Here is a 25,390-nt window from a genome sequence, read left to right as displayed (position 1 = left end):
ATAGGATATCTTGTCTGCATGTGCACCTGTGTTCCAGGACATGTTGCTCTGCAAGTTCACCTGGGTTATCGGACATGTTTTACTGCATGTTCACCTGTGTTTTAGGACATGTAGAGCTGCATGTTCACCTGTGTAATAGGATGTCTTGCTCTGCATGTTCACCTGTGTTATAGGACATGTTGTACTGCATGTTCACCTGTATTATAGGACATGTTGCTCTGCAAGTTCACCTGTGCTATAGGACATGTGGAGCTGCATGTTCACCTGTGTTAAGGAAATGTTGTACTGCATATTCACCTGTGTTATAGGACATGTTGCTCTGCAAGTTCACCTGTGTTATAGGACATGTTGATCTGCATGTTCACCTATGTAATAGGACATGTTGAACATCATGCTCACCTGTGTTATAAAACATTTTGATCTGCATGTTTACCTGTGTTATGGGCCATGTTGATCTACATGTTCACCTTTGTTACAGGACATGTTATACTGCATGTTAACCTGTGTTATAGGACATTTGGAGCTGCATGTTCACCTGTGTTATAGAAGAGGTTGATCTGGATGTTCACCTGTATTATAGGACATGTTGTACAGCATGCTCGCCTGTGTTATAGGACATCTTGTACTGCATGTGCACCTGTGTTATAGGCTATGTTGCTCTGCAAGTTCACCTGGGTTGCCGGACATGTTGAACTGCATGTTCACCTGTGTTATAGGACATGTTGTACAGCATGCTCTCCTGTGTTATAGGACATGTTGAACAGCGTGTTCACCTGTGTTATAGGACATGTTGTACTGCATGTTCACCTGTGTTATAGAATCTGTTGTTCTACATGTTCACCTGAGTTATAGGACGTGTTGCTCTGCATGTTCACCTGTGTTATAGGACATTTGGAGCTGCATGCTCACCTGTGTTATAGGACATCTTGTACTGCATGTGTACCTGTGTTATAGGCTATGTCGCTCTGCAAGTTCACCTGTGTTATAGGACATGTAGAGCTGCATGTTCACCTCTGTGATAGAACATGTTGTATTGCATGTTCATCTGTGTTATAGGACATGTTGCTCTGCATGTTCACCTTTGTTACAGGACATCTTGTACTGCATGTGTACCTGTGTTATATGCTATGTTGCACTGCAAGTTCACCTGGGTTGCTGGACATGTTGAACTGCATGTTCACCTGTGTTATAGGACATGTTGCTCTGCATGTTCACCTCGGTTATCGGACATGTTGAAATGCATGTTCACCTGTGTTATAGAACATGTTGCTTTGCATGTTCACCTGTGTTATAGGACATGTAGAGCTACATGTTAGCCTGTGTTATAGAACATGTTGATCTGCATGTTCAGCTATGTTATAGGACATGTCGTACTGCATGTTCACCTGTGTTATAGAACATGTTGATCTGCATGTTCACCTGTATTATAGGACATGTTTTACTGCATGCTCACCTGTGTTATCGGACATCTTGTACTGCATGTGTACCTGTGTTATAGGCCATGCTGCTCTGCACGTTCACCTGGGTTGCCGGACATGTTGAACTGCATGTTCACCTGTGTTATATGACATGTAGAGCTGCATCTTCACCTCTGTTATAGGACATGTTGTACTGCATTCTCACCAGTGTTACAGGATATCTTGTCTGCATGTGCACCTGTGTTCCAGGACATGTTGCTCTGCAAGTTCACCTGGGTTATCGGACATGTTTTACTGCACGTTCACCTGTGTTTTAGGACATGTAGAGCTGCATGTTCACCTGTGTTATAGGTCATGTTTTACTGCATGTTCACCTGTGTTATAGGACATGTTGCTGTGCATGTTCACGTGTGTAGTAGGGCATGTTGTACTGCATGTTCACCTGTGTTATAGGACATGTTGTACTGCATGTTCACCGGTGTCATAAGACATGTTGCTCTGCATGCTCACCTGTGTTATAGGACATGTAGAGCTACATGTTCACCTGTGTTATAGAACATGTTGATCGGCATGTTCAGCTGTGTTATAGGACATGTCGTACTTCATGTTCACCTGTGTTATAGGACATGTTGCTCTGCATGTTCACCTGTGTTATAGGACATGTAGAGCTGCATGCTCACCTGTGCTATAGGACATGTTGTATTGCATGCTCACCTGTGTTATAGGTCATGTTGAACTGCATGTTCACCTGTGTTATAGGACATTTGGAGCTGCATGTTCACCTGTGTTATAGAACATGTTGATCTGAATGTTCACCTGTGTTATAGAACCTGTGTACTGCATTCTCGCCTGTGTTATAGGACATCTTGTACTGCATGTGTACCTGTGTTATAGGCTATGTTGCTCTGCAAGGTCACCTGTGTTATAGGATATGTTGCTCTGCATGTTCACCTGTGTTATCGGTCATGTTGAACAGCACGTTCCCCTGTGTTACAGGACATGTTGCTCGACATGTTCACCTGGGTTATCGGACATGTTGGTCTGCATGTTCACCTGTGTAATAGGACTTGTTGTACTGCATGTTTGCCTGTGTTATAGAACATGCTGAATTGCATGCCCACCTGTGTTCTAGCACGTCTTGCTCTGCATGTTCACCTGTCTTTTTGGACATGTTTCTTTGCATGTTCACCTGTGTTATAGAACATGTTGAGCTGCATGTTCAGCTGTGTTATAGGACATGTTGTATTGCATGCTCACCTGTGTTATGGAACATGTTGTACTGCATGTTCACCTGTGTTGTAGGATATGCTGCTCTGCATGTTCACCTGTGTTATAGGACATGTTGTACTGCATGCTCACCTGTGTTATAGGACGTGTATCTCTGCATGTTTACGTGTGTTATAGGACATGTAGATCTGCATGTTCACCTGTGTTATAGGACATGTAGATCTGCATGTTCACCTGTGTTATAGGACTTGTTGTACTGCATGTTCACCTGTGTTATAGGACATGTTGAACAGCATGTATACCTGTGTTATAGGACATGTAAAGCTGCATGTTCACCTGTGTTATAGGACATGTCGTACTGCATGTTATACGGCATTTGGAGCTGCATGTTCACCTGTGTTATAGAACATGTTGATCTGGATGTTCACCTGGGTTATCGGACATGTTTTACTGCATGTTCTGCTGTGTTATAGGACATGTTGTACTGCATGTTGAAGCTTTTGGAAACAGTAGAGTCTGATGACACTACCAGTTCGCAAGGCGGCCATGTTTGTCCATCAAAAGTTGCCGCAGAAGCAGAGCGGAAGAGTCGGACATCACATAGAGCCGTGGTAATAGGGGACTCCATCGTGAGAGGAACTGACCGGGGTTTTTGTGGCAGCAGACGGGATTTAAGGATGGTGTGTTGCTTTCCTGGTGCTAGAGTGAAAGACATCGCGGACAGAGTGCAGGACATCCTCAAGGACGAGGGTGAAGAGCCCGAGGTGGTGGTACACGTCGGCACAAATGATGTCGGGAAGAAGAGGAGGAACATACTACAGCGAGACTTCGCAGAACTAGGAAGAAGGCTAAAAAGCAGGACGTCCAAGGTGGTTATCTCCAGTTTGCTTCCAGTTCCTCGGGCTAGTGTGGCCAGAAACCAGGAGATAATGGACTTGAACGTGTGGTTGGGGAACTGGAGCAGGAAGCAAGGTTTCAAGTTCTTGGATCACTGGGGTATATTTTATGGTAACCATAAATTCTACAAGAGAGATGGCTTGCACCTTAATAGAACAGGGATCGGCATTCTGGCAGGCAGGTTTTCTGCTGCAACACCGCTACATTTAAACTAAGTAGCGGGGGGGAGGGGACAAGCTGGATGTTTAAAAAGGAAATTGAAGGGGTAGTTAGAACAAGAGAAGTCAAGAAAGACAACTGTATCAAGGAGGCAGAAAACTGGAAAAGGCATCATGCTGTAAAGTTGAGTGAAATAAGGGTTGAGGGGAAGGGTGAGAGCAGTAACAAATTAAAAATTCTATATATGAATGCACGAAGCATTAGACACAAGGTGGATGAGCTTGAGGCTCTTTTGGAAATTGGCAGATACGACATTGTGGGGATAACTGAGACGTGGCTTCATGGGGACAGGGCCTGGGAAATGAATATTCAAGGCTACATGTGTTATCGTAAGGATAGACTGACGGGCAGAGGGGGTGGGGTGGCCTTGTTGGTAAGGGAGGATATTCAGTCCCTTGCGCGGGCGGACCTAGAGTCAGGGGATGTAGAGTCAGTGTGGATAGAGCTTCGAAACACTAAGGGTAAAAAGACCCTCATGGGAGTCATCTACAGGCCCCCAAACAGTAGTCTGGATGTTGGAGGTAAGTTGAATCAGGAGCTGAAATTGGCTTGTCGCAAAGATGTTACTACAGTTGTTATGGGGGATTTTAACATGCAGGTAGACTGGGAGAATCAGGATGGTATCGGGCCTCAAGAAAGAGACTTTGTGGAGTGCCTCAGAGATGGATTTTTAGTGCAGCTGGTGCTGGAGCCGACCAGGGATAAGGCGATTCTGGATCTGGTATTGTGTAACGAACCAGAATTGGTCAGTGACCTCGAAGTGAAGGAGCCATTGGGAAGTAGTGACCATAATACAATAAGCTTCAATCTGCAATTTGAGAGGGAGTGGGTACAATCTGAAGTGACAATATTCCAGTTGAATAAAGGGAAATATGGAGCTATGAGGGAGCAACTGGCCAAAGTTCAATGGTATAATACCTTAACAGGGAAGACCGTGGAGGAACAATGGCAGATATTTCTGTGTATAATGCAGAAGATGCAGGATCAGTTCATTCCTAAAAGGAAGAAAGATCCCAGGAGGAGACATGGGCGGCCGTGGCTGACAAGGGAAGTAAAGAAGCATATAAGGTTAAAAGAGAAAAAGTATAACTTAGCGAAGATAAGCGGGAAAACGGAGGACTGGGAAGCTTTTAAAGAACAACAGAGGATTAGTAAGAAGGAAATACGCAGAGAAAAAATGAGGTACGAAGGTAAACTGGCCAAGAATATAAAGGAGGATAGTAAAAGCTTTTTTAGGTATGTCCAAGGCAAAAAAATGGTTAGGACAAAAATTGGGCCCTTGAAGACAGAAGCAGGGGAATATATTACTGGGAACGAAGAAATGGCAGAGGAATTAAATGGGTACTTCAGATCTGTGTTCACTGGGGAAGACACAAGCAATCTCCCTGAGGTAACAGTGGCTGAAGGACCTGAACTTAAGGGAATTTCTATTTGCCAGGATTTGGTGTTGGAGAGACTGTTAGGTCTGAAGGTTGATAAGTCTCCGGGACCTGATGGCCTGCATCCCAGGGTACTGAAGGAGGTGGCTCGGGAAATCGTGGATGCGCTGGTGATTATTTTCCAGAGTTCAATAGAATCGGGGTCGGTTCCTGAGGATTGGAGGGCGGCTAATGTTGTGCCACTTTTTAAGAAGGGTGGGCGGGAGAAAGCAGGAAATTATAGACCAGTTAGTCTGACCTCAGTGGTGGGAAAGATGCTGGAGTCTATTATAAAGGATGAAATTACGGCACATCTGGATAATAGTAACAGGATAGGACAGAGTCAGCATGGATTTATGAAGGGGAAATCATGCTTGACTAATCTTCTTGAATTTTTTGAGGATGTAACTCGGAAGATGGACGAGGGAGATCCAGTGGATGTAGTGTACCTGGACTTTCAGAAAGCTTTTGATAAAGTCCCACACAAGAGGTTAGTGAGTAAAATTAGGGCGCACGGGATTGGGGGCAAAGTACTAGATTGGATAGAGAATTGGTTGGCTAATAGGAAACAAAGGGTAGTGATTAACGGCTCCATTTCGAAATGGCAGGCAGTGACCAGTGGGGTACCGCAGGGATCCGTGCTGGGACCGCAGCTTTTTACAATATATGTAAATGATATAGAAGATGGTATCAGCAATAACATTAGCAAATTTGCTGATGACACAAAGCTAGGTGGTAGGGTAAAATGTGATGAGGATGTTAGGGGATTACAGGGTGACCTGGACAAGTTAGGTGAGTGGGCAGATGCATGGCAGATGCAGTTTAATGTGGATAAATGTCTGGTTATCCACTTTGGTGGCAAGAACAGGAAGGCAGATTACTACCTCAAAGGTATCAAATTAGGTAAAGGGGCTGTTCAGAGAGATCTGGGTGTTCTTGTCCACCAGTCAATGAAGGCAAGCATGCAGGTACAGCAGGTCGTGAAGAAGGCTAATAGCATGCTGGCCTTCATAACAAGAGGGATTGAGTATAGAAGCAAAGAGGTGCTTCTGCAGCTGTACAGGGCCCTGGTGAGACCACACCTGGAGTACTGTGTACAGTTCTGGTCTCCAAATTTGAGGAAAGACATTCTGGCTATTGAGGGAGTGCAGCGTAGGTTCACGAGGTCAATTCCTGGAATGGCAGGATTGCCTTACACGGAAAGACTGAAGCGACTGGGCTTGTATACCCTTGAGTTTAGAAGACTGAGAGGGGATCTGATTGAAACGTATAGGCTTATGAAAGGATTGGACACTCTGGCAGGAGGGAACATATTTCCGTTGATGGGGGAGTGCCGAACCAGAGGACACAACTTAAAAATACGGGGTAGACCATTTAGGACAGAGATGAGGAGAAACTACTTCACACAGAGAGTGGTGGCTGTGTGGAATGCTCTGCCCCAGAGGGCAGTGGAGGCCCAGTCTCTGGATTCTTTTAAGAAAGAATTGGATAGAGCTCTTAAAGATAGTGGAGTCAAGGGGTACGGAGATAAGGCTGGAACAGGATACTAATTAGGAATGATCAGCCATGATCATATTGAATGGCGGTGCAGGCTCGAAGGGCAGAATGGCCTACTCCTGCATCTATTGTCTATTGTCTATTGTCTATTGTCTATTGCATGTTCACCTGTGTTATAGGACATGTAGAGCTACATGTTCACCTGTGTTATAGAACATGTTGTACTGCATGTTCACTTGTGTTATAGGACAAGTTGCTCTGCATGTTCACGTGTGTAATTGGTCATGTTGTACTGCATGTTCACCTGTGTTATAGGACATGTTGTACTGCATGTTCACCTGTATTATAGGACATGTTGTACTGCATGTTCACCTGTATTATAGGACATGTAGAGCTGCATGTTCACCTGTGTTATGGGCCATGTTGTTCTACATGTTCACCTTTGTTACAGGACATGTTATACTGCATGTTCACCTGTGTTATACGACATTTGGAGCTGCATGTTCACCTGTGTTATAGGACCTGTTGTATTGCATGTTCACCTGTGTTATACGACATTTGGAGCTGCATGTTCACCTGTGTTATAGAACATGTTGATCTGGATGTTCTTCTGTGTTATAGGACGGGATGTACTGCATGTTCCCCTGTGTTTTAGGACATGTTGCTCTACATGTTCACCTGCGTTATCGGACATGTCGGTCTGCATGTTCACCTGTGCTACAGGACATGTCGGTCTGCATGTTAACCTGTGTTGCAGGACATGTTGGCGTGCATGTTCACCTGTGTAATAGGACATGTTGAACTGCTTGTTCACCTGTGTTATAGGACATGTTGAACTGCATGTTCACCAGTGTTATAGGTCATGTTGAACTGCATGTTCACCTGTGTTATATGACATGTTGCTCTGCATGTTCATGTGTGTTATAGGACTTGTAGAGCTACATGTTCACCTGTGCTATAGAACATGTTGTACTGCATGTTCACCTGTGTTATAGGACATGTTGATCTGCATGTTCAGCTGTGTTATAGGACATGTAGAGCTACATGTTCACCTGTGTTATAGAACATGTTGAACTGCATGTTCACCAGTGTTATAGGTCATGTTGAACTGCATGTTCACCTGTGTTATATGACATGTTGCTCTGCATGTTCACGTGTGTTATAGGACTTGTAGAGCTACATGTTCACCTGTGCTATAGAACATGTTGTACTGCATGTTCACCTGTGTTATAGGACATGTTGATCTGCATGTTCAGCTGTGTTATAGGACATGTTGATCTGCATGTTCAGCTGTGTTACTCGACGTGTAGAGCTACATGTTCACCTGTGTTACATAACATGTTGATCTGCATGTTCAGCTGTGTTATAGGACATGTTGTATTGCATACTCAGCTGTGTTATGGAACATGTTTATCTGCATGTTCACCTGTGTTATAGGTCATGTTGAACTGCTCGTTCCCCTGTGTTACAGGACATGTTGCTCTACATGTTCACTTGGGTTATCGGTCATGTTGTATTGCACGTTCACGTGTGTAATAGGACATGTTGTACTGCATGTTCACCTGTGTTATAGAACATGTTGCTCTGCATTTTCACCTGTGTAATAGGACATTTGGAGCTGCATGTTCACCTGTGTTATAGGACATGTTGCTCTGCATGTTCACCTGTTGTACAGGTCGTGTAGAGCTGCATGTTCACCTGTGTTATAGGACAGGTTGTTCTGCATGTTATCCTGTGTTATAGAACATGCTGTACTGCATGTTCACTTGTTTTACAGGACATATTGTACTGCATGTTCACGTGTGTAATAGGACATGTTGTACTGCATGTTCACCTGTATTATAGGACATGTTGTACTGCATTTTCATCTGTGTTATAGGACATGTAGAGCTGCATTTTCTGTGACTACCTGGTCAGGTCCACACCCCCCTACGACCCACCCTCCCATTCTGGCACTTTCCCCTGCCACCGCAGGAACTGTAAAACCTGTGCCCACACCTCCTCCCTCACCTCTATCCAAGGCCCTAAAGGAGCCTTCCACATCCATCAAAGTTTCACCTGCACGTCCACCAATATCATTTATTGTATCCCTTGCTCCTGATGCGGTCTCCCCTACATTGGGGAGACTGGGCACCTCCTAGCAGAGCGCTTTAGGGAACATCTCCGGGACACCCGCACCAATCAACCACACCGGCCCGTGGCCCAACATTTCAACTCCCCCTCCCACTCTGCCGAGGACATGGAGGTCCTGGGCCTCCTTCACCGCCGCTCCCTCACCACCAGACGCCTGGAGGAAGAACGCCTCATCTTCCGCCTCGGAACACTTCAACCCCAGGGCATCAATGTGGACTTCAACAATTTCCTCATTTCCCCTTCCCCCACCTCATCCTAGTTTCAAACTTCCAGCTCAGTAACTGTCTCCTTGACTTGTCCGGACTTGTCCTACCTGCCTATCTTCTTTTCCACCTATTCACTCCACCCTCTCCTCCTTGACCTATCACCTTCATCCCCTCCCCCACTCACCCATTGTACTCTATGCTACTCTCTCCCCACCCCCACCCTCCTCTAGCTTATCTCTCCATGCTTCAGGCTCACTGCCTTTATTCCTGATGAAGGGCTTTTGCCCGAAACGTCGATTTTGCTGCTCGTTGGATGCTGCCTGAACTTCTGTGGTCTTCCAGCACACTAATCCAGTATTTGGTTTTCAGCATCTGCAGTCATTGTTTTTACCATGTTTTACTGCAAGTTCACCTGTGTTATAGGACATGTAGAGCTGTATGTTCACCTGTGTTATAGGACATGTTGGACTACATGTTCACATGGTGCTCTGCATTTTCACCTGTGTTATAGGATGTGTTGCTCTGCATGTTATCCTGTGTTATTGTACACGTTGCACTGCATGTTAACCTGTGTTATAGGATGTGCTGCACTGCATGTTATCCTGTGTTATCAGACACGTTGTGCTGCATGTTAACCTGTGTTATCGGACATATTGCTCTGCATGTTCACCTGTGTTATAGGACATGTTATACTGCATGTTCACCTGTGTTATCGGACATATTGCTCTGTATGTTCACCTGTGTTATAGGACATGTTATACTGCATATTCACCTGTGTTATAGGACATATTGCTCTGTATGTTCACCTGTGTTATAGGACATGTTATACTGCATGTTCACCTGTGTTATAGGACATGCTGCTCTGCATGTTCACCTGTTTTATTGGACACACTGCACTGCATGTTATCCAGTGTTATAGGACATGCTGCATTGCATGTTAACCAGTGTTATAGGACCCACTGCACTGCGTGTTAACCAGTGTTATAGGACCCACTGCACTGCGTGTTAACCTGTGTTACAGGACACACTGCACTGATGGTTAAACTTTAATTCTCTGCATCTATAGATGTATACAATATCAACCTCGACTCAAACAATCAAATTAGCAAAGATGGGCTGAAAGATAAGTTTGCAAAATGTTTCCATGTCACAACAACACCTTTTCTTCCTCATATGGCTTACGAAATTTAGCATGTCCATAAGGACCCTCCCCAACTTTGACAGATGCACCATCGAAAGCAGACTGTCTGGGTGGATAACAGCCTGGTCTGGTAACTGCTCTGCCCAGGACTGGACCAAACTACAGAAGGTTGTGTGCACAGCCCAGACCATCGCAGAAGCCAACCTCCCATCCATGGACTCCATCTACACTTCTCATTGTCCCGGAAAGGCTGTTAGCTTTATCAACGACCCCTCCCACCCCAGTAACGATCTACTGCAACCTCTTCCATCAGGCAGAAGGTACAGAGGTCTGTACACACGCACACACACACTCACACACACACTCACACGCACACTCACACTCACACACACACTCACACACACACTCACACACACACACTCACACACACGCACACACACACTCACACACACACTCACACGCACACTCACACTCACACACACACTCACACACACACTCACACACACACACTCACACTCACACTCACACACACACTCACACACACACTCACACACACACACTCACTCACACTCACACACACACACTCACACTCACACTCACACACACACTCACACACTCACACACACACTCACACACACACACTCACACACACACACACACACACACACACTCACACTCACACTCACACACACACTCACACACTCACACACACACTCACACACACACACTCACTCACACACACACACACACACACTCACACACACACACTCACTCACACACACACTCTCACACACACTCACACACACACACATACACACACACACTCACACACACACACTCACACACACACTCACACATACACTCTCACACACACACACTCACACACACACTCACACACACACACTCACACACACACTCACACACATACACTCTCTCACACACACACACTCACACACACACTCACACACACACACTCACACACACACACTCACAGACACACACACAGACACACACTCACTCACACACACACACACAGACACACACTCACTCACACACACACACACTCACTCACACACACTCACAGACACATACACAGACACACACTCACTCACAGACACATACACAGACACACACTCACTCACACACGCACACACTCACACACACACTCACACACACACTCACACACACACACTCACACACACACTCACACACACACATACTCACAGACACACACACAGACACACACTCACTCACACATGCACACACACTCACAGACACACACACACACACTCACACACATACTCACACACACACACTCACACACACACTCACACACAGACACACACACAGACACACACTCACTCACACATGCACACACACTCACAGACACACACACACACTCACACACACACTCACACACACACACTCACACACACACTCACACACTCACAGACACACACACAGACACACACTCACTCACACATGCACACACACTCACAGACACACACACTCACACACTCACACACACAGACACACACACACACACTCACACACACACTCACACACACACATACTCACAGACACACACACAGACACACACTCACTCACACATGCACACACACTCACAGACACACACACACACACTCACACACACACTCACACACACACACTCACACACACACTCACAGACACACACACTCACACACACTCACACACACACACTCACACACACACTCACAGACACACAAACAGACACACACTCACTCACACATGCACACACACTCACAGACACACACACACACACACACACACTCACACACACACTCACACACACACACTCACACACACACACACACATACACTTCCCTGCTGAATGGACCTCTCTAACTTCAAATAATGTTGGTCTTGCTTTATGTACCTCCTGTGCAACTGAAATCCTGTATGGTTCCCTCTGTCTAAGCACCCTATGATCTGTATCTCTTTGCTATAATCTGCCTGTCCTGCTCACAAAACAAAGCTTCTCACTGTACTGAGGTACACGTGACTACGATAAATCAAATCAAAATCAATTGAAGCCCACACCTGGGAGTATTTGATGGGATTCTTTAATTGACTTTTTATTATTTGGGATTAGCCTCTGCTTGGCTGGGGGGGGGGGGGGGGGGGGGGGAACGGGACGACTGACCCCTGACCAACATGACTGGTGAGGTTTCTCTTCAGGAGGGAAACTATACAATCATCATCATATAATCCCTACCGTGTGGAAACAGGCCCTTCGGTCCAACCAGTCCACACTGACCCTCCGAAGGGTAACCCACCCAGACCCATTCCCCTACCCTATTACTCTACGTTTACCCCTGACTAATGCACTAAACCTACACACCCTTGAACACTATGGGACAATGTAGCACGGCCAATCCACCCTCACCTACACATCCCTGAACACTATGAGACAATTTAGCACGACCAATCCACACTAACCTGCACATCCCTGAACACTATGAGACAATTTAGCACGACCAATCCACACTAACTTACACATTGCTGGGCACTATGAGCAACTTAGCACAGCCAATCCACCCTAACCTACACATCCCTGAACACTACGGGCAATTTAACATGGCCAATCCACCATAACCTGGACATCTTCGGACTGTGGGAGGAAACCGGAGCACCCGGAGGAAACCCACACAGACATGGGGAGAATGTGCAAACTCCACACAGTCAGTCGCCTGAGGCGGGAATTGAACCTGGGACCCTGGTGCTGTGAGGCAGCAGTGCTAACCACTGAGCCACTGTGCCATGCCCACCGCTGCAACCAGAGAATGCCTTATTGCTAATCAGTTAGTATCCTACCCCTCTGCCATGACCACAGACAATGCAGAATGCGAAATGCAAAAGGAGACATAGACCCTGGTGAAACGGAGGTGTTTTTTCTGATGAAGACCAGCAGCAGGTTGAAGTAAGCACAAGTCTCTCTTCCTTCAGTCAGGTTCACCGAGAGAGAGAGAGAGAGAGCTCTTTCCAAGACTGTGACACCATGGAAACAAATAGAGCATGAGCGATACCAGGACAGAAATCCTTCCCTGGGATGTGGGCATTGCTGGTTAGATCAACAATTCTTTAGCATTGGTGTCCCAATTGCCCCTCTCAGAAGGTGGGCGTAGGGGGCTGCCTTATTGAACCGCTGCAGCCCACCTGTTGTGGGTAGTCCCACAACGTCCCTGAGGAAGGGAACTCCAGGACTCTGACCCAGCGACAGTGAATGAACAGCGATGTATTTCCGAGTCGGGACGGTGAAGGGCTTGCAGGGGACATTGAAGGGGGATGGTGCTCCCATATAACTGCTGCTGTTTTCATTCCAGGTGGAAATGACCAGGAGCGTGGAAGATGCGATCGGAAGATCACCCATAGGTTAGTGCAGCGCATTTTGTCGATAACCCACAATGGTGGTTCTGAGCATCGGTTTTGGAAAAAGTTAATATTTGTGAATGTGGTACCAAACAGGTGAATGGTCCTGGAAGGTGTCACGCTTCTAAAGTGTTGTTGGAGCCATACCAACCACAGACAAGTGACAAGTATTCCACCCATACCCAGTCACTGTGCTCTCTGAAGGAGTGTTTCTGTACCCAGTCACTGTGCTCTCTGAGGGAGTGTTTCTGTACCCAGTCACTGTGTTCTCTGAAGGAGTGTTTCTGTACCCAGTCACTGTGCTCCCTGAAGGAGTGTTTCTGTACCCAGTCACTGTGCTCCCTGAAGGAGTGTTTTTGTACCCAGTCACTGTGCTCTCTGAAGGAGTGTTTCTGTACCCAGTCACTGTGCTCTCTGAGGGAGTGTTTCTGTACCCAGTCACTGTGCTCCCTGAAGGAGTGTTTCTGTCCCCAGTCACTGTGCTCTCTGAAGGAGTGTTTCTGTACCCAGTCACTGTGCTCTCTGAAGGAGTGTTTCTGTACCCAGTCACTGTGCTCTCTGAAGGAGTGTTTCTGTCCCCAGTGACTGTGCTCCTTGAAGGAGTGTTTCTGTATCCAGTCACTGTGCTCTCTGAAGGAGTGTTTCTGTACCCAGTCACTGTGCTCCCTGAAGGAGTGTTTCTGTCCCCAGTCACTGTGCTCTCTGAAGGAGTGTTTCTGTCCCCAGTGACTGTGCTCCTTGAAGGAGTGTTTCTGTATCCAGTCACTGTGCTCTCTGAAGGAGTGTTTCTGTACCCAGTCACTGTGCTCCCTGAAGGAGTGTTTCTGTACCCAGTCACTGTGCTCCCTGAAGGAGTGTTTCTGTACCCAGTCACTGTGCTCTCTGAAGGAGTGTTTCTGTACCCAGTCACTGTGCTCCCTGAAGGAGTGTTTCTGTACCCAGTCCCTGTGCTCCCTGAAGGAGTGTTTCTGTACCCAGTCACTGTGCTCCCTGAAGGAGTGTTTCTGTCCCCAGTCACTGTGCTCTCTGAAGGAGTGTTTCTGTCCCCAGTGACTGTGCTCCTTGAAGGAGTGTTTCTGTATCCAGTCACTGTGCTCTCTGAAGGAGTGTTTCTGTACCCAGTCACTGTGCTCCCTGAAGGAGTGTTTCCGTACCCAGTCACTGTGCTCTCTGAAGGAGTGTTTCTGTCCCCAGTCACTGTGCTCTCTGAAGGAGTGTTTCTGTACCCAGTCACTGTACCCCCTGCATGCTGAGGGAGTATCACTGCCAAGTAGTGAATGTGCTATCAGTTGAGCACATCTCCCTGATTTCTCACCAGGGTGTACTCACTGCCCGCGACTTCCTGTAGCTGGGCTCCACCGATCTTTGTTTTCAATCTCATCTTTGCCTCCCTTTCTTCCTGAATAGCTGAGGCAATGTTGATCCTACGTGCATGGGCAATGTCTCATACTACAACAGGAAGAATGCCCTGTTTTGTCCGCAGTGAGGTGTTTCCTGTTGTAACGCCTTTCCTGTTGTGAGTTCGCCTCCCAAGGCTATGAACCATCTTTGACAAGTGTCCTCGACTTACCAAGCAAGCAGAAGCCGTTGAGAATGACCAATCGGAGGAAAAAGACACCCGGTTTTTCAAAACGATCATTGAACGCCTCTGTTATTATAAACTGAAACCTATTGGCGCTGGGAAGTATAAAGTCTGCTCTGAGACTAAATCATTTGATGAAATTTCCAAGTCTGTACATTGAAGTCAAACCCCAGCAGGTGGTGTGGATTTGGAGAGTTGACACTAGGCCGTGACAAGGCCTCAGCACCAAGCTCCGGTTGACAATTGGTGCCGAAAGTGGACCTCGCACGACCAGCCCAACAAACACCTTAACGAGAGAATCAGGACCTGCTGGGAAAACCCAGCCATTGTGGCGCCACGTGTGGGAGAACAGAATACAGTGTGGAAACAGGCCCTTCGTCCCGACATCTCCTCACGGTCCCCGCCGCAGCATAACCCGCACAGATCGATTCCACTACCAGATGACTCGACATCATTTACCCCTGACTAAGGCACCAAACCCACATCTGCCTGAACACTTATGGGGCAAATTAGCACGAACAATCCACACTGACCTGCACATCTTTGGATGTTGGGAGGAAACCCGCGCAGACACGGGGAGATTGTGCAATCACCACACAGACAGTCGCGTGAGACTAGAATCGAACCCAGGTCCATGGTGCTGTGAGGCAGCAGTGCTAACCACTGAGTCACCGTGCCGCCCCACTGCAGCACACATCTCAGCACTGACCCTCTGACAGTGCAGCACTCCCTCAGTACTGACCCTCTGACAGTGCGGCACTCCCTCAGTACTGACCCTCTGACAGTGCGGCACTCCCTCAGTACTGACCCTCTGACAGTGCGGCACTCCCTCAGTACTGACCCTCTGACAGTGCGGCACTCCCTCAGTACTGACACTCTGACAGTGCGGCACTCCCTCAGTACTGACCCTCTGACAGTGCGGCACTCCCTCAGTACTGACACTCTGACAGTGCAGCACTCCCTCAGTACTGACCCTCTGACAGTGTGGCACTCCCTCAGTACTGACCCTCTGACAGTGTGGCACTCCCTCAGTACTGACCCTCTGACAGTGCGGTTCTCCCTCAGTACTGACCCTCTGACAGTGTGGTACTCCCTCATTACTGACCCTCTGACAGTGCAGCACTCACTCATTACTGACCCTCTGACAGTGCAGCACTCCCTCAGTACTGACCCTCTGACAGTGCAGCACTCACTCAGTACTGACCCTCTGACAGTGTGACACTCCCTCAGTACTGACCCTGTGACAGTGCGGCACTCCCTCAGTACTGACCCTCTGACAGTGCGGCACTCCCTCAGTACTGATCCCCTGGCAGTGCGGCACTCCCTCAGTACTGACCCTCTGACAGTGCGGCACTCCCTCAGTACTGACCCTCTGACAGTGCGGCACTCCCTCAGTACTGACTCTCTGACAGTGCAGCACTCCCTCAGTACTGACTCTCTGACAGTGCGGCACTCCCTCAGTACTGACCCTCTGACAGTGCGGTACTCCCTCATTACTGACCCTCTGACAGTGCAGCACTCACTCATTACTGACCCTCTGACAGTGCAGCACTCCCTCAGTACTGACCCTCTGACAGTGCAGCACTCACTCAGTACTGACCCTCTGACAGTGTGACACTCCCTCAGTACTGACCCTGTGACAGTGCGGCACTCCCTCAGTACTGACCCTCTGACAGTGCGGCACTCCCTCAGTACTGATCCCCTGGCAGTGCGGCACTCCCTCAGTACTGACCCTCTGACAGTGCGGCACTCCCTCAGTACTGACCCTCTGACAGTGCGGCACTCCCTCAGTACTGACTCTCTGACAGTGCAGCACTCCCTCAGTACTGACTCTCTGACAGTGCGGCACTCCCTCAGTACTGACCCTCTGACAGTGCGGTACTCCCTCATTACTGACCCTCTGACAGTGCAGCACTCACTCATTACTGACCCTCTGACAGTGCAGCACTCCCTCAGTACTGACCCTCTGACAGTGCAGCACTCACTCAGTACTGACCCTCTGACAGTGTGACACTCCCTCAGTACTGACCCTGTGACAGTGCGGCACTCCCTCAGTACTGACCCTCTGACAGTGCGGCACTCCCTCAGTACTGATCCCCTGGCAGTGCGGCACTCCCTCAGTACTGACCCTCTGACAGTGCGGCACTCCCTCAGTACTGACCCTCTGACAGTGTGACACCTCTGGGTACAGAAACAGGGCAATATGATTTTGTGGATCTTCAACCAAGTTTTGGGAAACGGACGATCTGGTTCCTGTCAATGTGCGCTCGGTGTACCTCTAACTGTCACTGCATTTGTGTAGCGACTCTCCTTCACAATGATTGTGCCAGTTGCGATGAGTGTGAGAGGTGCCTCTGCTCTCTCCTTTAATCCTGTCTTGATGTCTTTCAGCGTGAGGAACCGTGTCGAGAGAGACAGAGAGACAGAGAGAGAGAGAGAGAGACAGAGAGGAGAATGGACGCAGATGGGGTGATCAGGACGGACTTGGCCCTGTGCAGCAACCCGGCCTCCCCAGGGGGCAGCGATCTGGAAGATCCCACAGCAGTGCCTTGTGGGGAAGAGCAGACGGTTCCCTCCATCCTCCCGGAGATCATTGCCGATGGCACGGACACCAACTCCATCGGTGTGGGGGCTGGAGACCCAAACGGAGTCAGTTCGGCCTCAACGCCGGCTGTGCCAAGCAGGTCAGGGAGCCCCTGCCCCACAGAATCCTGCCGGGTGAGTAATCCTCATCTCTCTCCTCTCCTACACCATCGATTAGAGACGAGCGGCATGCAATCTGACCCTTCGGTCCAACCCGTCCATGCCGACCCAGATATCCCAACCCAATCTAGTCCCACCTGCCAGCACTTGGCCCATATCCCTCCAAACTCTTCCTATTCATATACCCATCCAGATGCCTTTTAAATGCTGTAATTGTACCAGCCTCCACCACATCCTCTGGCAGCTCATTCCACACACGTACCACCCTCTGGGTGAAAAAGTTGCCCTTTAGGTCTCTTTTATATCTTGCCCCTCTCACCCTAAACCTATGCCCTCTAGTTCTGGACTCCCCCACCCCAGGGAAAATACTTTGTCTATTTATCCTCTCCATGCCCCTCATGATTTTATAAACCTCTATAAGGTCACCCCTCAGCCTCCGACGATCCAGGGAAAACAGCCCCAGCCTGTTCAGCCTCTCCCTGTAGCTCAAACCCCGCCAGACCTGGCAACATCCTTGTAAATCTTTTCTGAAATGTTTCTTCCCCACACTCCCCTCCTCTTTCCACACACAGCACCGCCTCCTCCGATGCCCAGACATCGCTGTGATAGCGACTGAACCCCGTGGGTCTCCCGTGGTTCCAGGGGTCTGTGTGGGTCCTGATCGAGGAGGTTACAGCGAGATACTGTGGGTCATGTAAAAATAGGCGAGAAGGTTCATTGCAGACAGTTTACGCAAGTGGGTCATCGCTGGACAGAGGGAAAATAATGCGGGGAAATGTCTGATTCTGTATTTCATAGGCAGAATTATAAGTGTGTGTGTTATCGGGAGACGTTGGACACGTTGGACTTTTCTCTTTAGACTGTGAGAGACTGAGCGGGGGAAGGGGAGGTGGGAGGACCGGGGAGGGGGGTGGCACATATAGGAGTGCATAATATTACAGGAGGCATGGTTAGGGTGGATTGGCCATGCTAAATTGTCCCATAGTGTTCAGGGATGTGTAGGTTAGGGTGGATTGGCCATGCTAAATTGTCCCATAGTGTTCAGGGATGTGTAGGTTAGGGTGGATTGGCCGTGCTATATTGTCCCATAGTGTTCAGGGATGTGTAGGTTAGGGTGGATTGGCCGTGCTAAATTGTCCCATAGTGTTCAGGGATGTGCAGGTTAGGGTGGATTGGCCATGGGGAATTGCCCCATAGTATTCAGGGATGTGCAGGTTAGGGTGGATTGGCCATGGGGAATTGCCCCATAGTATTCAGGGATGTGTAGGTTAGGGTGGATTGGCCGTGCTAAATTGTCCCGTAGTGTTCAGGGATGTGCAGGTTAGGGTGGATTGGCCGTGCTAAATTGTCCCATAGTGTTCAGGGATGTGCAGGTTAGGGTGGATTGGCCGTGCTAAATTGTCCCGTAGTGTTCAGGGATGTGTAGGTTAGGGTGGATTGGCCGTGCTAAATTGTCCCGTAGTGTTCAGGGATGTGTAGGTTAGGGTGGATTGGCCGTGCTAAATTGTCCCATAGTGTTCAGGGATGTGCAGGTTAGGGTGGATTGGCCATGCTAAATTGTCCCATAGTGTTCAGGGATGTGTAGGTTAGGGTGGATTGACCGTGCTAAATTGTCCCATAGTGTTCAGGGAAGTGTAGGTTAGGGTGGATTGGCCGTGCTAAATTGTCCCATAGTGTTCAGGGATGTCTAGGTTAGGGTGGATTGGCCGTGCAAAATTGTCCCATAGTGTTCAGGGATGTGTAGGTTAGGGTGGATTGGCCGTGCTACATTGTCCCATAGTGTTCAGGGATGTGTAGGTTAGGGTGGATTGGCCGTGCTAAATTGTCCCATAGTGTTCAGGGATGTGTACGTTAGGGTGGATTGGCCGTGCTAAATTGTCCCATAGTGTTCAGGGATGTGTAGGTTAGGGTGGATTGGCCGTGCTTCATTGTCCCGTAGTGTTCCGGGATGTGTAGGTTAGGGTGGATTGGCCGTGCTAAATTGTCCCATAGTGTTCAGGGATGTGTAGGTTAGGGTGGATTGGCTGCGCTAAATTGTCCCATAGTGTTCAGGGGTGTGTAGGTTAGGGTGGATTGGCCGTGCTAAATTGTCCCATAGTGTTCAGGGATGTGTAGGTTAGGGTGGATTGGCCGTGCTAAATTGTCCCATAGTGTTCAGGGGTGTGCAGGTTAGGGTGGATTGGCTGTGCTAAATTGTCCCATAGTGTTCAGGGATGTGTAGGTTAGGGTGGATTGGCCGTGCTAAATTGTCCCATAGTGTTCAGGGATGTGTAGGTTAGGGTGGATTGGCCGTGCTAAATTGTCCCATAGTGTTCAGGGATGTGTAGGTTAGGGTGGATTGGCCGTGCTACATTGTCCCATAGTGTTCAGGGATGTGTAGGTTAGGGTGGATTGGCCGTGCTAAATTGTCCCATAGTGTTCAGGGATGTGTACGTTAGGGTGGATTGGCCGTGCTAAATTGTCCCATAGTGTTCAGGGATGTGTAGGTTAGGGTGGATTGGCCGTGCTTCATTGTCCCGTAGTGTTCCGGGATGTGTAGGTTAGGGTGGATTGGCCGTGCTAAATTGTCCCATAGTGTTCAGGGATGTGTAGGTTAGGGTGGATTGGCTGTGCTAAATTGTCCCATAGTGTTCAGGGGTGTGTAGGTTAGGGTGGATTGGCCGTGCTAAATTGTCCCATAGTGTTCAGGGATGTGTAGGTTAGGGTGGATTGGCCGTGCTAAATTGTCCCATAGTGTTCAGGGATGTGTAGGTTAGGTTGGATTGGCCGTGCTAAATTGTCCCATAGTGTTCAGGGATGTGTAGGTTAGGGTGGATTGGCCGTGCTAAATTGTCCCATAGTGTTCAGGGATGTGTAGGTTAGGGTGGATTGGCCGTGCCAAATTATCCCATAGTGTTCAGGGATGTGTAGGTCAGGGTGGATTGGCCGTGCTAAATTGTCCCATAGTGTTCAGGGATGTGTAGGTTAGGGTGGATTGGCCGTGCTAAATTGTCCCATAGTGTTCAGGGATGTGTAGGTTAGGGTGGATTGGCCGTGCTACATTGTCCCATAGTGATCAGGGATGTGTAGGTTAGGGTGGATTGGCCGTGCTAAATTACCCCATAGTGTTCAGGGATGTGTAGGTCAGGGTGGATTGGCCGTGCTAAATTGTCCCATAGTGTTCAGGGAAGTGTAGGTTAGGGTGGATTGGCCGTGCTAAATTGTCCCATAGTGTTCAGGGATGTGTAGGTTAGGGTGGATTGGCCGTGCTAAATTGTCCCATAGTGTTCAGGGATGTGTAGGTTAGGGTGGATTGGCCGTGCTACATTGTCCCATAGTGTTCAGGGATGTGTAGTTTAGGGTGGATTGGCCGTGCTAAATTGTCCCATAGTGTTCAGGGATGTGTACGTTAGGGTGGATTGGCCGTGCTAAATTTTCCCATAGTGTTCAGGGATGTGTAGGTTAGGGTGGATTGGCCGTGCTTCATTGTCCCGTAGTGTTCCGGGATGTGTAGGTTAGGGTGGATTGGCCGTGCTAAATTGTCCCATAGTGTTCAGGGATGTGTAGGTTAGGGTGGATTGGCTGTGCTAAATTGTCCATAGTGTTCAGGGGTGTGTAGGTTAGGGTGGATTGGCCGTGCTAAATTGTCCCATAGTGTTCAGGGATGTGTAGGTTAGGGTGGATTGGCCGTGCTAAATTGTCCCATAGTGTTCAGGGATGTGTAGGTTAGGGTGGATTGGCCGTGCTAAATTGTCCCATAGTGTTCAGGGATGTGTAGGTTAGGGTGGATTTGGCCGTGCTAAATTGTCCCATAGTGTTCAGGGATGTGTAGGTTAGGGTGGATTGGCCGAGCAAATCATCCCATAGTGTTCAGGGATGTGTAGGTCAGGGTGGTTTGGCCGTGCTAAATTGTCCCATAGTGTTCAGGGATGTGTAGGTTAGGGTGGATTGGCCGTGCTAAATTGTCCCATAGTGTTCAGGGATGTGTAGGTTAGGGTGGATTGGCCGTGCTACATTGTCCCATAGTGATCAGGGATGAGCAGGCTTGGGTGGATTAGCCATCTGGAAGTTTGAGATAGGGTGAGGGAGAAGTTTGGGGAAGGAGGGTCACGCACAGACTGGATGGACTGAATGGCCTCTATCTGCACTTTGAAATGTAGGTAATTAAGCGTACTGAATACCGAGGTCGGGAGATGTTTAAGCGGTGAGGGATTTGGTGGGGAGAGGGCAGAGGAGTGGAGTTGTGGATGCTGAGACAAGCCACTCCTGACCGAATGGCTGAGTGGAGCCAATGGGCTGAATGGCCTCCTGCTGCCCCTACATCCCATGGGAAGGAGTGGGACTCTGGGGACGGGGGAAAACCTTTAGATGGGGTGTTGGAATAACCGCACAGGAATCCATGAATCCCCCCCGTCACACAATCCTATCCTTCAGCTTGACCCCTTTGGAGTCTGGGACCACCTCTTTGCGGCGAGCTCTCTGAGCAGGATCGCGCACCCGGGCCCCATGGTCAGCGAGCGAGTTACCCCGTGTGGTGGGGAGTGGGTGGGCTGTCCGGGAGAGGGAGTGAGGAGCCACGGACACCGGCAGCCTTCCCCGAAGGGACAGGGGCGTGGGTACGGGGCTTTGGAGGGGCAGTGGGGGCTTCTGTTATGAGGGGAGGGGTTCCTCCACAGCTCGCCCTTGACTGAGAGACTCAGAAGGCCAGGGATTCCCCAGCCCGCCCTGAGTAGAGAGTAGTGCGGCCTACAAGAGGTTCCGAAGAACGGGCCCTGTAGCAGGATTCATCCTTCCCCCACGACCAGGAGGGGTCAGTCGGGGAGAGAGGGGGTTGCGATACGTGACTTTATGGGGTTGGGGTGAGTGGAGACATTGAGCTGTCTTGGGGGAGGGGGGTAGGGGGTGGGGTTAAAGCCCTCAGGATTGTGAACAGCGCAGGGCTGACCACCAATGCGACTCCCTCCCCTCAGGCCGGAGGCTGCCATGACGACGGTGACCCGGAGGGCCCCCTGCCGACCTCTGACCCTGCTGCCCCCGTCCGGGGCAGCCCACCGAGCCCACCCGATGATCCTGCGGACAGGAGTCTGGAGGACGGGGGGTCCCAGGCCCGGGAGGTCTGCAACGCGGCCTGTTCAATTCCCCTCCAACACCCTCCTCCCATCGTGCCAGGATTACAGGGACAGGAACAATATGGTGAGTCAGGGATGGGGGAGGGGTGGTGAAGGGGTTTGGGGAAACTCCAACTGTCTGGATGGAGGGATTGAGATCAGGTAGGCCCCCGTGAGATGGAGGGAGGGAGTGGGGGAGGGAGGGAAAGAGGGAGAGAGGGAGGGAGAGAGGGGGGGGGAGGGAGTGAGGAAGGGAGAGAAGGAGGGAGGGAGGGAGAGAGGAAGGAAAGAGGGAGAGAGGGAAGGAGAGAGGGAGGGAGGAGGGGAGGGAGTGAGGAAGGGAGAGAAGGAGGGAGGGAGTGAGAGTGGGAGGGAGAGAGGGAAGGAGAGAGGGAGGGTTGCGTTGGATTTCGTGATAGTAATTCTCACTCAGGCACCACCTACAGGCCTGGGTCAGCATTTGAGGCGCGTTCCTAACTGCCCCTCGAAGCGAGGGGGAATGATCAGGGGATGGGGGGGGAGCGAGGGCATTAGTCAAGTGCAAACTCAATGCTGTTGGGGCATGGGCGGCGGGGAGGGGGGGGGGGTTAAACAGAACAGCAAAGACCTGTGAGTGTTGGAAACATGAACAGGAGGAACTCAGCAGCCTCAGAGGGAGGGAAGGAGGGAGGTGACAGGAGAGAGGGGGAGAGAGGAAGGAGAGAAGGAGGGAGGGAGTGGGGGAGGGAGGGAAAGAGGGAGAGAGGGAAGGAGAAAGGGAGGGAGTGAGGAAGGGAGAGAAGGAGGGAGGGAGTGAGAGAGAGAGGGAAAGAGGGAGAGAGGGAAGGAGAGAGGAGAGAGGGAGAGAGGAGGGGAGGGAGTGAGGAAGGGAGAGAAGGAGGGAGGGAGTGAGAGAGAGAGGGAAAGAGGAGAGAGGGAAGGAGAGAGGGAGAGAGGGAGAGAGGAGGGGAGGGAGTGAGGAAGGGAGAGAAGGAGGGAGGGAGTGAGAGAGAGAGGGAAAGAGGGAGAGAGGGAAGGAGAGAGGGAGAGAGGGAGAGAGGAGGGGAGGAGTGAGGAAGGAGAGAAGGAGGAGGGAGTGAGAGAGGGAGGGAAAGAGGGAGAGAGGGAAGGAGAGAGGAGGGGAGGGACTGAGGAAGGGAGGAGAAGGAGGGAGGGAGTGAGAGAGGGAGGGAAAGAGGGTGGGACAAAGTGAGAGAGGTGAAAGGGAGAGAGGGAGGGAGAGAGGGAAGGAGAGAGAAAGAGAGGGAGGGAGGGAAGGAGAGAGGGAGGGAGGGAAGGTGTGAGAGAGGGAGGGAGGGAGAGGGAAAGGGGGAGAAGGACGGTGGTGGGGGGCATGAATCTATCGTTGATTGCCGTGAAGGCCCCCCTGCTTCAGCAATGCCCCTTGGGGGGGGGGGCAAACATACCCCTCAGCCCGGTCTGGCCTACACGTGACTCCAGTCCTCTCGAGGGGGGGGGGGCTCGATTCGCAAACGCTCTCTGATGTGACCCCTCCCCACCCCTGGGGGCGCTGCCAAGGGTCCAGGGCACTTAAGGATGTGTCAGGAGTAGTGTCCTCTCTGCGGGCGCGTGAGAGATTGAGTTCCGAGAGATTGAGTTCCGACCCCAGTGGGTCCTGCGTGGGATTTGAACACTTGCTACCCTCAGCGTTAGCCCAGACCCAGCCACTCCCGGGTGTGCGGGTGGGCGTGGGGGGGCTGAGGTGGGCTGTGTGTCCTAGTTTGGCCAGTGGGGTCTGAGCCAGGCCAGACTGGGTCAGACTGGGAGGAAGACTCGGGCTGGATTCAGCATGTTCTGAGGGGGAGTGAGGGAGGGCAGGAGCTGGGGGTAGTCATGGGCAGGGGTGTGTGCGTGTGTGTATTAAGGCTATGGGTCACAGGCCCCCAGTTCAGAAGCCTCCCACCACCTCACTTCCCCCCCAACCCCGATCTCTGTCAGCTTTGTTACTTTTAAACGAAGGGTCAGAGAAGTGAGTTAAAAAAAAATCGCATCTATTCAAAGGATGACAACCAGGCCATGAGAAATAGCAACAGCAGGAGGCCATTCGGCCCTTCCAGCCGTTCAATAGGATCTGACATCCCCCCCTACCCTTTAATTCCCCGACCGACCAAGAATCTCAGCCTTAAATATACACTCTGCCCCCACCATCCTCTCTGTAGCAGGGAATCCCAAAGACCCACAACTCCCTGAGAGAAGAGATTCCTCCTCATCTCTGTCTGACATTGGCTCCCCTTTCTCCCGAGACTATGCCCCCTGATCCTAAACTCTCCCATGAGGGGTAACGTCCTCTCAGCACTGACCCTGTCAAACCCCTGTAAGAATCCTAAATCTCTCGATGTGATCACCTCTCACTGTGCCAAATGGAGTAACATTCACGTTACACAATTGCAAGGGGTGTTACCCCCTTTCGCTGACTCCCTCACTGTCAACATCCTTGATCAGAAATTCAAC

The 25,390-nt window shown here is 49.9% G+C and overlaps 1 protein-coding gene across 2 annotated transcripts in view; it reads left to right on the top strand.

Moving 5' to 3' along the window:
* Positions 1–25,390, top strand: part of LOC140454976 (uncharacterized) — a 97,896-nt gene that overhangs the window by 40,877 nt on the left and 31,629 nt on the right. The window contains exons 1-4 of one of the 2 annotated variants that reach the window (XM_072549652.1): positions 9,267–9,369; positions 13,522–13,570; positions 17,541–17,867; positions 22,802–23,024. In XM_072549652.1, the coding sequence (XP_072405753.1) occupies positions 17,749–17,867; positions 22,802–23,024 (342 nt within the window). In that variant the 5' untranslated portion in view covers positions 9,267–9,369; positions 13,522–13,570; positions 17,541–17,748. Of the gene's footprint in view, positions 1–9,266; positions 9,370–13,521; positions 13,571–17,540; positions 17,868–22,801; positions 23,025–25,390 lie in introns of those variants that run through there. The other variant, XM_072549651.1, reaches the window with a different exon arrangement.

This window comes from Chiloscyllium punctatum, chromosome 30 (assembly GCF_047496795.1).
Source record: "Chiloscyllium punctatum isolate Juve2018m chromosome 30, sChiPun1.3, whole genome shotgun sequence".
In the NCBI taxonomy this organism is placed as follows: Eukaryota; Metazoa; Chordata; class Chondrichthyes; order Orectolobiformes; family Hemiscylliidae; genus Chiloscyllium; species Chiloscyllium punctatum.
Note: the sequence above shows the minus strand (reverse complement) of the source record. Positions and strands in the feature narration are given on the sequence as shown.